The 14,970-nt window shown below is 33.6% G+C and overlaps 1 protein-coding gene across 2 annotated transcripts in view; it reads left to right on the top strand.

Annotated features, from left to right (window-relative positions):
* UBR1 (ubiquitin protein ligase E3 component n-recognin 1) overlaps positions 1-14,970 on the top strand; it is a 61,563-nt gene that overhangs the window by 34,807 nt on the left and 11,786 nt on the right. For both annotated transcript variants that reach the window (XM_068684004.1, XM_068684003.1), the window contains exons 27-38: positions 1,591-1,700; positions 2,855-2,944; positions 4,422-4,609; positions 6,467-6,672; positions 8,173-8,266; positions 10,699-10,851; positions 11,320-11,417; positions 12,114-12,207; positions 12,757-12,905; positions 13,805-13,860; positions 14,119-14,215; positions 14,899-14,966. In XM_068684004.1, the coding sequence (XP_068540105.1) occupies positions 1,591-1,700; positions 2,855-2,944; positions 4,422-4,609; positions 6,467-6,672; positions 8,173-8,266; positions 10,699-10,851; positions 11,320-11,417; positions 12,114-12,207; positions 12,757-12,905; positions 13,805-13,860; positions 14,119-14,215; positions 14,899-14,966 (1,403 nt within the window). The remainder of the gene's footprint in view (positions 1-1,590; positions 1,701-2,854; positions 2,945-4,421; positions 4,610-6,466; positions 6,673-8,172; positions 8,267-10,698; positions 10,852-11,319; positions 11,418-12,113; positions 12,208-12,756; positions 12,906-13,804; positions 13,861-14,118; positions 14,216-14,898; positions 14,967-14,970) is intronic.

Here is a 14,970-nt window from a genome sequence, read left to right as displayed (position 1 = left end):
GACCAAGTTTGGAGTAGCTTACTTTGCTCCCATTTGATAGATATATTGAAGAAAAGATGTGTTTCTCTTCTTTTGAAGGAAACAAAAGTAATATGGGTGTTAAGTACCACATGGTGGTTCTTTCACAGTAGTATTTTTAAAATAGAAATTAAGAAAAGAGAGTGGATTGTAGAGAACTGTCTTGATCTTTCAGACACTTGAGCTATGCAGTTATTGATTGACCTGCAAGTTAGTCTTTTGTTAGGGTAGTGATAATAGAAGCAAAGCTTAATGGCTATGTGGTGTGCTTTTGTGCTTTTTCTTTTCAAAGTCCTTAGAGAGCATTTCCAAATCTAACATTCAAGTCTAGGGAGTGGGAGTTGGAACATACATTTTCTAAATAGTTTTCCATTATTCATCTTACCTAGTTTCTGCTTCATTGCGTAAGAAACAAAAAATTCCTTTATGAAGACATAATTGTCACTTGAGAGTTGGAACAGAGATAAGAATTGTAAAATATAGCTTCTTGAACTGCTTTTATTTAGTTTTTCAAAAATCTTGTGTAAAGAGGTGTTACTGAGTCTGAAAGAGACTCTCATGTCACTTGTTTGTCACTTTTTTCTTATGGAGCAAGAAGTAGTATCACCAAACCGAACGTATTTCTGTTTTAAAAGCTTCATGATCATTTTAGAAGTAGACTAAAAGTTTTTATATCTAAGTTGTTAGTGAGAAAATTCTTTATCAGTTTTATTTTTGCTTTTGACAACACTTAGAGCCAGTTCTGGTTTCCTATGTGTAAATACCAGACTGTGACTTTGTAGGTTTCTTCTGGACTCGGATCAATGTCCATGGAAGACAGCATGTGCAAGGTTTCAAATGTACAAGGCACTATATTTTAATAATACTGTAATAAATTTATGCCCTGGTAAAAGTAATTTATTAAACATAACCAGAAAAAACACACACACACACACACACACACACACACACACACACACACATTTCTATAACATATATAGAAGTAATCAGGTTTTTTGGTAAGAAAATCCTACTGAAAAGGGTTTAAAAAAAGCTTTTTTTTGTTACATTTTTGTCTTACTTCTAAAAATGTGAAACAAGTTCAAATGGAAAGTGCTGCAGAGGAAATCTAATTGAAGAGAATGGTCCAAATTTTAAAGCATGCTTATTTTTAAAAATGGCTAAAAAAATCTTATGAAATGTAACATGCTGTGAAGAAGAAAATTAGCAGAATTGTACTTTTGTGACAGGAATTAGCTTATACATAATGAACTTTTTAGCAGACTAGTGTAAAATACAAGAGCTCCACTAATTCTCTTCAAAACTGAAGGCAATTCTTTTTTTTTTCCCCTATAATTCTACTCTTGGAAATAGGAAAAATTATTAATGTACAATGGAGAAAGATTATATACTACATTTATCTGGAATGAATAGGTGAACTTAAGACAGAACGGTAACTACGGAGATTATGTTCATAAATGTGTGCTATATAATTAGGAATGTTTTAATGCATGCTTATGGTTGTAGACACATTAAGATGTTGTCCTCCCCACCCCCAGCCCCAAATCCATGCATTTATCTTTCTTTGTAAAGGAATGGGAAGCTCAGCTTTGAATGCTGTAAACATATTAATGCTTCTGGAAAAATTAAAGAGAATTCCTCAATTAGAGGCACAGAAGGACATGATCAATTGGATACTGCAGGTATGCAGTGGGGAGACAAGCATGATCTCATTTTGTAATTTAGAAAACTGTTATGAAAGATGTTATAATTCCTGTATATATATAATCTATTAGTATTTGCAGTTGCAGCAGTTTCTTAAGAAGCCTAAACTGTTGAAACCTCATTTGTGTATTTTTATGTATAAACATTATTCCTTATATTTCTGTTGTGAAATACTAGCAGGTGATAAGTAAAAGTTTATAAATCAGGAATACATTTTAGGGGCAGCTTGTATTAAGTTTTTAGTCAATGACCTAACTAATGGCCACATTATACATTTAATCTATGGTATTTTTCCAACTATCTCACTGCCTTTCCCCCCAGTAAGAGATGGGAAAACCTTCTAGAGCAATGACACTGTGTCCAACATAGAAAAGTGGGCTGCTGCTGCTTCTTAGCAGTATCAAGGTCCTTATCCGTTTGCGGCATCAGTGGCCTTAGTTTAGTTGGCAAACACAGAACTCCTGGAAAAAAAGTATAAAAGAAGGTAAAAATCCACAGCAAGATTCCAAAACTGTACTACTGAAATTGGTGCAAATTTACTACTGAATAGGGTGGCAAATTTAAAAGATCTTGGAGAATTTTTTCTTCTGAAATTCAAAGGGCAAAAGTAAAAATATACTTAACATATACTCTTTTTAATGATATGCAAATTTAGAATATTTAAAATTATCAGAATTTCAAGTTTCTTATTAAAGATAGTTCGAAGAATAGAAAATGAATTTTTTTAGGCTTGGTTTTAACTAATTGGGCATAAGCTAGAAAGCTTTCTGTTCTAGATGTTGATTTATACTGACTGCATACTATTTCCATGGGATGGCCATGTCTCACCTACATGAAATAAGCTAGCAGTCTGTCCATTCTGATGTACAGATGTCTTTCTGATGAAAGAGCTTTATTTGTTTAGCAGTATTAGTGCTGGAGAACTCGTAAAGTTGGGAGAATTTTACTTCATGCTGAGCACTACTCTTTGGCTACAGGACTTTTTCATAGTTTAAGAGTATGGCAGTTGATTTCATCCATTTGACAATCTGAAAAAAAATGTAAAATTAAAAATCAGGAGCTCTGCTCTTACCTATAATAAAGTGCAACTTGGCTGTTACTACCTTTTTAACATCTAAGCCTCTCACCCTAGATGTTTGACACGGTGAAGAGAATGAGAGAAAAATCTAGTTTGACAACAGTAGCAGCTACCTCAGTCTCGGAAGCTACAAAAGGTGATGAGGTAATAATTAAAGTTCAATAGAAATCTTGTATGTAATATTTTTTAATGGCGTTTTGAAGTAAGTACCTAATTTTATTGTTATATGAAAATACCATTGTAGGTATTACTTTATAATACATTGTCTACAAATAGCATTTAGACTCTAAGAGGATGGGAATTTGTTTTTATTTATTTCTGCTTTTATCTTTGTGGTCTGATCACCTTTTCTATTATGTTGTCACTGTGCAAATACAAATACACTTAAAATGCTGTCTTGTAATTTACATGAGCTAGCAAGAGGCTAGTTTGCTATGCCTTGATCATGTGATAAAGAAATCAAACTTAGGTCATTACTTTGTGCATCAGTCTTTACCCTCTTCCCTCAAAATAATCTCTTAAATCCAGTGATCAAGTGAGACAGTGGAGATCTTAAAGTTTACTGCAGCATTACCTATTTTTTTAATAATAGGCAGCTGAACAGAAAAGAATCCAATTACCTTTAGATAGTGTGCAAAGACAGGCCAGTTTGCTCTTATACGTTGTGTTTGGCAACAGCTTGCTGCCAAACAACCTCTTGTCCAGTCATCGCATGTGTAGTTCTAAACCTATCACAACATATGCCATGTTTCTTTTTTGAGAAAGGTGTCATATGATAGTTAGAAAGGTAAGGGAATGAAACACAAGTTGGTAAGGAACCAATCTGTTAGGTCCACTACTTACAAAGCAACTTCTTGTTACTTCATTTTCTCAAAAAATAATGGCATCCTGAATGGAAACTGTATATAATATTGAATTTGTGCTTAAATTAGTTGAATAAGAAGAATTAGGTTTCATATATTTCAATTAAATCTACCTTTGTTTTCAATTTTTATGTTTCTAAAGTATATAAATTTTGTGCTTATAATTTTTGGAAATATGATAAATGAAGAAACACTGGAAGAAGAATAGTGGTCCATTCTACGATGAAGAAGTAGAAGGGGAAAATACTGTACTCAAATACATAAAATTTTGCTATAGAAATGAAGGAACGATCTATTTGCTGTGATCTCTACAAATAGTTCAAGATTAAAGTTTCTTAAATTTCCGTAAGGGATATATGGAGTACACAGTAGAGGCTTCATTTAAAAGTTTCATTTATGGTGGGAATAACAACACCAGTAAACTTGATGTTCACTAAAGTTTCCTAAGATGTAGAAGGTAAACAGAATGTGTCAGATGTCATTGATCTTATCTTTCTGCAAGTTACGGTTCTAGTGACATCTTGCAGGTCTATCAATCTCATTTTTTTCTTAATAATCCTAGTCAACACTTTAAATTTAGGTTTTAATTTTTTCAGTGTTAACATGTTTCAGTGTTCAGCAATTAACTTTAAAACAAACAAAACCCAAAGTGTTATCAGTTAAGGAATTTGATGTTAGTACTATATATATGCTTATAACTGGGGAAAGATTCTTCTAATTTTTGATGTTCTCTGTTGCCTGCAATTTGGTGTGTGCAGACACAGAGCTCTCAGGATAAAGAGAAAGCTGAGAGGAAGAGAAAGGCAGAAGCAGCTAGGCTACATCGTCAGAAGATAATGGCTCAGATGTCTGCACTGCAGAGGAATTTCATTGAAACCCATAAACTCCTTTATGAAAACACATCGGAGGCACAAGGGAAAGAAGATGCTATTATGGAGGAAGAAAGGTAAGAAAAAGCAGACATCCAGAGCTCTGGTGGGGAGAAGAGTTCATTACCTAAAATGTGATACTGCCTTATAAAAATACTTATAGTATGGTAAGATAAATTGTCATCCCAGTCAGCAAATTTGTTTCCCTTTTTAGTTTTAAGTCCTCTGTTAAAGAATCATATCAGAAGTAGTGCATGTTTGCTGATGTTAGAACAATGGATTTGCTTTTTGTAGATCAGCATAAATTAAACAGTAAGAACATTATTTCTTCAAATTGTAGGTACTTATGGAGCATTTGAAAAATATCATTAGAAATCTGTGTAGTTGACATCACTGTAGTTTAGGAGATGACTGACTGCCTTGTACAAAAACTTAAATTTGTAAAGAATCTAATGCATATTGGCTGTGGTTAAGTTGCAATGAAGAAAACATGCTTCTTGTAGCTCAAGTTGCTGCTATTTCTGTTCACTTTTTAAAAATCTGATTTCATACTGAACATGTTTGGATTACATTGGTGGAAAGGAAAGATAATTTGAGAGTGAATTGGTGTTTTGCAGACTGGATAACTTAGTTCTGCAATATCCTGTAGTTATGTATAATATAATAATAGCAAGTGAATCCTTTATTGTCATGCAGGTCTTATACAATTTAGAAATGATTATTTTTCATCCTGTGCTGCTTTAGGTGGCTAGGTGTATGATAAGATTTTCCTTTTTCCTCTGTTGAGGCTTCAAATATGTAACTGCATCGTTGCTTGTGTTGGACAAACCACTTACCTATTATGATAAATCCTAACTTTAAAATCCTAACTTTAGTATATATTTACAGCAATTTATGATACTATGTTTATAATGTTTATCACACACTTCATGTCTCGCTCTCAGTTACTGTGCTGAATTTATTTGATTGGGTTTTTCATTATTAGGTAACTACTCTTACAATGTTAAAATTTTTTAAATGAGTCAGTTCTAGAGGAAAGACTGCATTAGCAGGCAAATAATTGGAAATGGAAGCCAATTACAATTGAAGGAGAGAGGACCTTTTTTCATGAGTGGTGGATAAGGAGGGTAGTGTTGCTATGGTAAAAATAGCCAGGTGCAGAAATATCTCAGTTTTATACCATAAACTTCTGTTGATGTGACTACTTCAGTGGGCAGGCAGGGTGACACAGTACAGCTGATAACCGATAACTGCTCTGATGCTCACAGCAGAGCTTTGAGTTTCGATACGGTTTATCATTTTGGGGGGAGAATAGTTTAAGGGGGTAGCTATGTTTATCTGTTTTAGCAGTGATACGATTTTGGTCATGTGGATTGCTTCTGTTCTAGAGATTCTTCAAAAACATACCTAATGCAATTACAATTTTGGTCTAATTGAGGCGGCACAAAACTAATCAGAAAAACAGAGATCCGAAAAACAGCACCAAGAGGATTCATATCTCTTTTGTGAGCTTTGGTTTTTAAAACAATCTTTAAATCTTTGCCGAACTTTTAAAATAAGAAATATTTTAAAATACATTAAAGTTGTGTCACAAAACACTGAATTCAATAAAATTATAATGCATCTGCAAGATTAAAATATATTTAATTCAGTCTTATTGAATACAGTTGCCTGAATGTACTGCTGTCTGAACCAATATCAATGTGATAATTCAGTATTAAGTGGCTACCACTTTCTTTAAAAAAAATAGAGCATTTTAGTGAGAATTGAAGTGTTTTTTCATCATTTTGTCATCACTTGATTTTGTAAAGCTCTTTGGTATAACACTGGAGATGCTTGCAGCATGATAGGATTTTAGATGCCTCAAGAGTAAGTCTGTTTCGTTAGAAGAAAGAAATGATTATTTTTCATCTGTTATCGTTATATTCTTACAGCATGTCTTCAGCAATTGATTACTCCCGAATTGCTTTGGGTCCCAAACGAGGTCCATCTGTTGTTGAGAAAGAAGTCCTGACATGTATTCTTTGTCAGGAGGAGCAGGAAGTAAAGCTGGAAAGTGCTGCTATGGTATTATCTGCCTGTGTCCAGAAATCAACTGCCTTAACTCAGAATAGAAGCAGAATTGTTGAACTCTCAGGGGGTAAGCAATTTTCTTCTAGGACACAAGCAGTTCTGTACCTAGAGCTTGTTGTCCAATGAACCTAATTAAACTCTGTATTCTGTCAGATGGCTAAATGGACAGCTCTTACTTGGAACAGTTTAACATTTTTCACTTTCCTAAAATCCATGCTTTAAAAATTAAGAATGAGAAGTGTATGAAAATTTATTTTTTTCCCTAGGATATCAGAAAATGCTTTAGTTATTCTCACAAGAAGATATATAAAACTTCAAGACCTAGTGGGAGCGGTCATTTAGAGGGGGGAAAAAGAGAATATTAACAGTTCCTGTTTATTCAAGTACACCAGTAAAATTTGACAATACGGAAGAAATACATGAACATTATGAGAGGTCTGTATGGTAGTGTCAGGTGTTTTTTCATGTCCGTAAAGTAAAAACTACACTTAAAAACAATAACAAAAAAGCATAAGCAAGGATCATATAACATTGTTCAAGAATGAATATAAAGAATCATACATAACTAGAGCTGCATAATGACGTATTGGAAGCAAGAAACACAAAGACCAACCAGAAATTTTTGTAAGTAACAGTTGATTAAGCATGAGAGAGATTTTGGTCAATTATTTAATAGGAAAGAAAGAAAATAAATGCAAGGAAAAGGGGACTCTGACTTTTTTGCTCTCTTTTTCTCTTTTTCTCTGCTTAAAATTAGTCATAATTCAAGATCAGGTGTTCTGCTGTTGACTTTAAGAAAAGAAATAGTCTAGAACAGGATAAAAGGTATTGCAATGTTATGTAGATAATTTCAGTGTATTTACCTTGGCAACTATTAAAATAATTTTGAAAGTACTCTCAGAACTTTGTCTTCAGTAGAAACTTTGATTATCTTTTAAAATGCATGGAAGATAGTTGAGATCTCAAAGGGCTAAGAAGAGCAAACAAGTATTTGTCTTAAGAAAAAAAATGAAACAAGGAAGTACTAATAAGTTCTGACTTCAGAGAGCTTAGATGCCTAGAAGTACGTTGAATGATAGTAATTATTACAGGTTTATAAAAACTAGAAAGAAAAAGGGATAAGAATTGTCAGACATGGATTTGTTGAGAGAATATCCTACTAAATCACCCTAATTCTTTGACCAGGACAAGTGGTTTTGAAGGTATGGAAAAAGCAGCTAACTTATTCTCATTTTTATTATAATTTATTTTTCTGTCCTACTTAATAACAGTCAAGTCAAATATTTAGGTGAAATTACCCCAGGGTGGATGTACAACACATCATAAAGCTACAAGTGTGATTCAAGCATACTATAATATTAAATAATAATTTAAGGGGGTTCTGTCTTGTGATTACTTTAAAGTGTTGATCTGCAAAAGCTCATGAAATGCATAATGTGACAGAACTTTAAAAAAGAAATAAAATCTGAAGGCTTGTGTTCTGTGTATGCTGTTGTTCATTTCTATTCATATTGATCAGAAGTTACGTCGCTGTTCTTTCAATATATTTTCTGTTGTGTTTTTCTAGATACACTAGATCCTCTCTTCATGCATCCTGACTTACCATGTGGAACCCACACAGGAAGCTGTGGCCACGTGATGCATGCAACCTGCTGGCAGAAGTAAGGATAGGTCTTTGCAAGGTTTTTGCAGTTTTTCATATTTATTGATCTATTTTCTGAAACATTTAATTGCACGCAGAGAACACACAATAGTAAGTGGCTATTGAATTAAGAATTCAGGCTATGTACTCATCTAAAAATGAAACATGGCACAAGAGAAGTTTTTAACCAATGAAGAAAAGCATCATCAAAAGGTATCAATCTACTTCTATGACCCAAAGAAGAATATGTAAGGAGTTACCAATTTACGCAAATAAAACTGATGGGGTAAAAATGGTCAAGAATAAGAAACCCTATCTAGCAGATGTCTTTTTAACAGTCCGATGAGGACCAGTAGGAGTCTTCCAGATGGGTGTTCTACAACAACACTCCTTTGTCTCTGAAAGCTTCTTACCTGCTCACTGCTTAAAGGATGAAGCTGAGTTACGCCAGTGAGTCTTTAGATGAAAATCTGGCATTTAGTCTAGAATATAAATGGTTAAATCTACCAGTGTAGAGGTTCCTCTCCAGTGGTGGACAAACTCTTAATAAAAAAAAAAAAAAAAAAGAATTGATACAGTAGTTAAAAGCTATACTAGATATATACTGTTTGCAGGTGCTCAGTATTTAGACAAAGGATGTTGGATTAGAATATAGACTGAACTATTAAAAGACCAAATTATTCAGCCTGCATAATTGGTCGTCTTTGTTGCCTCTAGCTACATGCGTATGATTACAGGCAGTAAAGCTAATGTTGAGCATTTTGAGTACATGTAGATTCAGCAACTCTAAAAAAGGATAAATACTGTGAAATAATACTAGAACTTAAATACCACTGAGGTGTTATAAACAGATAGAGAGTTGGGTCATGCAAGGGAAGTTACTTCATGCTGTCAAATGATAAAAACAATTTCAGGTGGCTGTTTTTTTATGCTTGTGCCATTTTACTTTAAAAAGCTTGACTAAAATTCAAGTGCTTACTATTTACTTTTCTGTATGTATATTTTTATTACAAAACAAAACACAGTACAAAATAAATAGGTACACACACTTAAAATGATATGGAATTATGTTCCTCGAGTATAATACATCTGCTCTTGGCAGATCCATCCACATCTACGTAGAATCTAAGTAGTGCAACACTGGAGCTCAGTTCCCTTGCTCTTTTTAAGAAAAGATGACTTGCTGTATGGGTAAATGGGATTAAAATGGACAACAGGCTCTTCTCATACGGGATGACACAGAAGGTTTGAGTATAGTCTTTTACTTATTACATAACAGACATTCTAACTTACTAATATTCCTCCAAATGATGCCTGCCACACTGTGCAGAGTATCTGTGCAGCCTAAAAATACTGCAAACATACTCTATAAAACAGTACAAGTACAAATTAATGGAATATCTTTGTAGTTGCCATGTATGAGAAAGAAGAGTTGCTTGCAATAAAATAATTGTTTGAATTTGGGGAAATGTATATTGTGTGTATATGTATGTAATGAATACTTTCATAAATACTCTGTAATTATTATGACTTCTGTTGATCACCCCTGTAAACAAATTTTCTCTTATTAGATAAATAAGATGCTATTTTAAATCTTAAGATGTAATACTCAAAAGCAAAATAATAACTAGTAATTACCTTAGTGTGAAAGTTCAGTAATTTCGTATCTGTCTTACAGATCCTACATGTCCAGTCCGGGTGTTAGTACTAAATTTAATTGCTTATATTCAGGCAAGCATATTTGAATGTTGGGTTTTGTTCCTAATAACGTCAATACCACTGAGACATTAATGAAATCGGAAGGATTACTTCATTCACTGAGGGAGCAAAATTATATAACAAAACCTGTAAAAAGATCATAGTTACTTCTCAGTTTCCTTTTGAGTTTAAAGTAGGTCGTGTGATACTGTAGTGCAAATTACCGTCTTTTCTAAAGGAAGGCTGCAGTTTTGTTGTCTAGTCATGAGACTTGGTCATTGCCACAAATAGTTGATTATTCATTCATGAAATGTTACCAGTAGGTTTTCCTAAAATTGGAATGTGTACAAATGCTATTTCAATTGTTTTCTAATGAGTTTCTTATGAAAGATATTAGATACTGTCTGTGTTTCATTGCTTTGAAGATGTGACAGAATAGGAGAAAACTTAAAGACTGCTGTGTGTAAAAATTTTAATAAAATGCATTTTAAAGGATCTTAACAGCAAGAAAAAGTTACCATCATTTTGACTAAGTTGGTATACCACGCTTTTTTGAATGAGTTCAAATACGTGACCAAAGGCTTTATTTTACTTTCCAGTATAAGCATATGAAATAGTTATAAAAGGAAAAGACTCATTTGTTGGCATGGATAAGTACTTGTAGGTAGTAACATTTTTCATTACTTGAGCATTTGTTTTCACGTCATGTTTGAGCCATTCCATTTTCTAGTAATCCCCTTTTCAATGTCATAGGTACTTTGAAGCCATGCAGCTGAACTTTCGACAACGTCTGCATGTTGAACAGATATTTGACTTGGAGAATGGAGAGTATCTTTGTCCACTTTGCAAATCTCTGTGCAATACTGTGATTCCTATTGTTCCGTTGCAGGCTCAAAAAATAAACAGGTGAATTTCCAGATTGCACAGCATTTAAAATTCTATATCTCTATGTATTTGTGTATATGTGTGTGTGTGTGTATATATATATAAAAATATATATACAAGTGTGACCTTGGGTTGGGTTGGCTTTTCAAATTTTAGGAAGGAAAGCTCAGGCTAACCTTCCTAATTTGTATAAAGGACTGCTTATCTCATTGACTACTCACCCAAATATGCTTCCTCTCAAAATCCTTTTCTAAAGCATTTCTGGACTAAGTACTTCTGGAGTGTACACCAAAAGAGAAAATACAGCTACTAGTACAGTATAGCTAATGCTTGTTTTTTGTAGCATTTGCTCAAAATTTACAACGCGTGCAAATCTACGCAAACATGGAGTTAATGTGTTTTGATCTATGTGGATTTTGCTTTTAAAGATTATTTATAAAGATCCTTTGAGTGTTGAAGTAACAACTTATTTGCATTTCTTTTTCTCAGTGAGGATGCAGAGGCAGTAGCTCAAATTCTGTCCCTAGCTAGGTGGCTGGAAATTATCCTCGTCAGGATATCAGGCTACAGTGTGAAAAATGCAAAAGGTTTGTTTGTTATCTTCCTTTTGAAGCTTTTCTGTGGGGTATCTGATATTCCAGTGCATGTTTAAAGTAATGTCAACAGAAAACTTCAAATAAAGGGTACACTTTAATATCAATCAATACAGTATAAAATAAAGTTGGTGTTCAAGGCACAGCCCTTTCTGAGCTGATACTTTGATTTCAAAATGCTCTCCAGAAAACTCACCAGTTTCCTGATTTCTATTCATTTCCTTCTGTCTTCCCTGTAGAAGAAAGTTACATATATTTGGAGAGGACGATTGGCAATTAACACTCAAAGTTAATTATTTTTTTTGCCTGACTAATTTGTAGTGAAAAGGAGAAAAATAAATTAAGAGGGCCAAAATAAAAATATTTATGATTGTTTAGGAAACTGAAGTTCCAAAGAATTGGTGCTTTCCTTGTACTCCTATGGTGCAGGAATGTTCTGTTCTTGTGGCTGCTGCTGTATTTTCCTCACCAAGGAGAGGAAAAAGTAGTAGCAAAGCACTACTTCTAATCTCCATGTGTTTGGGAGTAGAAAAAAATGTTAGGGATGATTAGAAGACAGTCTTGCTTATGAAGTCTGTTAATTATTTTCAAAACAGTTAAAAATACAAACCTCACTTCTGTTAGACTACTATAAAAACTGTTAACGATTTCTTTGAATTCTAATGTGGATCTAATTTCTTCTTGTGGAAGGAGAAAAACAAAATGCTCTGGCTTTCGTCAACAAGGGATTGGGAAACTCTGCTTTAGAATTCAATTCTATCCTTAGTTTTGGAGTTCAGTCTTCGTAAGTATTACCAGAAATTCTTTCTACACTGTATTAATTCTCCCTAAAATAGCCTAACTATGTTTCAGGATATGTATTGAAGGAAAACATTGACTTTCTTGGTCTGAATGTGGCTTTACGTGTAATTTTCCTTCAGTATTCACTGAACATCAGATCTATATACAGCTAGATGGACCTCTTTTTCAAACCCAGTCTGGCAGTTCTTATTCCCTTAGTACAGAACTATGACTCTAGAATCTTCTAACCCACAATTTCAGTGATTTTCACAATTCTCTGTGCTTCTAGGCATGTTAGTTAAACTCTGTCTTCTTTAATCTTTCTGCTGTATGTCTGTTTCAGGGGTAGCTTTCGCTTGTTTTCAGATGCTGTTATATCCAGGTATTTGTTTACTAGTGGATGCTAGTGATTTTTGTTTCCTCTATACAGACAAGTGGTCTTCGTATTCAATAATTCTTTCATGAATAACCTTGATTTTGTTAGTGATTAACTTATAAGTAACAAGCATTATTAACAAATTCAGACTGAAATGATCTTGGCTTACTTTTGCAGAGCCAAATACTCAAGCAGTATCAAGGAGATGCTTATTCTGTTTGCAACCACCATTTACAGAGTTGGACTAAAAGTTGCTCCAAATGAAGCTGATCATCGAATCCCTATGATGACCTGGAGCACATGTGCTTTTACCATCCAGTGTATAGGTAAAGTGTAATTTGAGTTTGCTTCTTTTTGTGACTCAAAGCTCTTAAGATTGTTTGAGTTGTAAAATTGTATACAATCTGATAGTATAAATAATAATGATAGTTCTATATAAAGAAGAACAACATGTAATAGATTAATGATACTTATTGTATGTAATTACATGGATAATAACATGATACACTTTAATCCAGTGTAAGTAATAGGATGTTTTTGTTAGATGGTAGTTCATAAAATATCTGATTAATGTATGTAGTGCCAACATTTGTGAGTTTAACCTGTGAGAACTGGGAGCGATCGTGTTCCGTGTTACTAACTGCATCATTAAGTACATTTGAATATCTCAAGGCTGACAAAGATCTTAGATGTGCATACATTTTCTGCGCAGTGAAATATCTAACAACTATGAAACAGCGCTTCCTCTTTTTGGTTTTCTTCAAAAAAAAACCCAACACCTTCTTAACACTTTAATATTTTGAATTATCCTTGAATCAACTACACAGTAGGGTTCATTGTTTTCTTTTGTCTTTATTCTTAAAGAATTCTCATACAATTTGTAGAAGAAATGTGGTCTTTAATATTCTGAAGTTGCTAACTATACATGTGGTGGAAAAAAAAATAATGTCTTATTCAAATGAATTACCATTCCTTTAAATCCATAGTTAGGAAGATCTGAAAACTACCACAGTCATTTATGTGGCAAGCCAATTTAAGCTGGATTTTTTCAAGAAAAATCTAAGGGAGTTACTTATCAGAATTATGCTAAGCTTTAAAAAGAAAGATGTATACTAAGAAGAAAAAATATCTTGCATTAAGTTAACATGTGTGAGACAAACAGAAATTTTATATTAATTCCTGTAGAACAAAGCAACTTATTTTTTTTCTGTGTTTTAATTTTAAGAAAACCTCTTGGAAACAGAGGGCAAGCCTTTATTTGGATCTCTACAAAATAGACAGGTATGAGCAAGTAGATATGCAATACATTTACACATATGTTGTTGAAACTGCTGACATCAAGATCATTCTCTGTTGAGAGCTATCTGAAAATACTACAGATTTAGTTTAGATTGATAACATAAAAAACATACTAGACAACATGCTTCTACTTCATATTTAATTCACTTATCAAGATGTTTTCTATTTGTAGGGGTATGTTCTTACTGATTTATTTCATTATTATCTCTTCCTGTCCAACTGTTTTTTCTTGTGCTCTAGCACAGTGGCCTTAAAGCATTAGTGCAGTTTGCAGCTGCTCAGAGAACAACGTCACCACAAGTCCTGATTCAGAAACATCTGATTCGTCTTCTAGGAGGTATTGTATTCATTGTGTTTCATATCTTTTGTGTCACAGAAGTTTCTGTTAAAAGATAGTGCATGCTATTAATACACCATAGAAGGAAAGGACAGACTACTGACAACAATGCTAATTTCAATTTCACTTGTGTTCCCTTGCATCACCGAGTTTTGCTTGAATTAAAGTAAATGATAGCTCTGACCCAGCTCTGTGTTGCTGAAGTTGACAAAAAAGTTTAAGATATCTGGATTTCAGGTAGAACTGGGTTGAGACGCATACCTATCCTCCATGTTTCTTGCTAATCTGTTTAATGTGGTGGCCTTTGTGAATCCCATTATCTAACGTGCCTTGTATTGGACAGGATGCTTAGGTGTGGTACAGGTTTTGGGATTCTGCTCAATTGCCTTAACATGGTGTTAAGGGTGAGACGAAGAAATAAATGAGAGATTTTTATCTCAGAATTTTGAAGACATTGTCATGAAAATCTTGAGCTGCTTGGGCTCATGGAAGTTGCTAAATAGATGCAGTCAAGTAAGTGATAAGCAGTGAAATAGCTAGATACTCTTATCATTGCAGAGGCTTAGCCTCTTTTTGATGAAAATACAAGTGATTCAGGCTCTGACACCAGATTCTGATATTGCGGTTTGGTCTGAAAGAGGAAAGCGCATAACAAATATGTAATTAATATATTTATTTTGTAGTTCTTCTACCAAACTTTAAAATGGAAGACACTCCATCCCTCTTAGAAGTAGATATGTTCCACGTTTTGGTAA

This window comes from Anas acuta, chromosome 5 (genome assembly GCF_963932015.1).
Source record: "Anas acuta chromosome 5, bAnaAcu1.1, whole genome shotgun sequence".
Classification (NCBI taxonomy): Eukaryota; Metazoa; Chordata; class Aves; order Anseriformes; family Anatidae; genus Anas; species Anas acuta.
The sequence above is the reverse complement of the archived record's forward strand: the minus strand, read 5'-3'. Positions and strand labels throughout refer to the sequence as shown.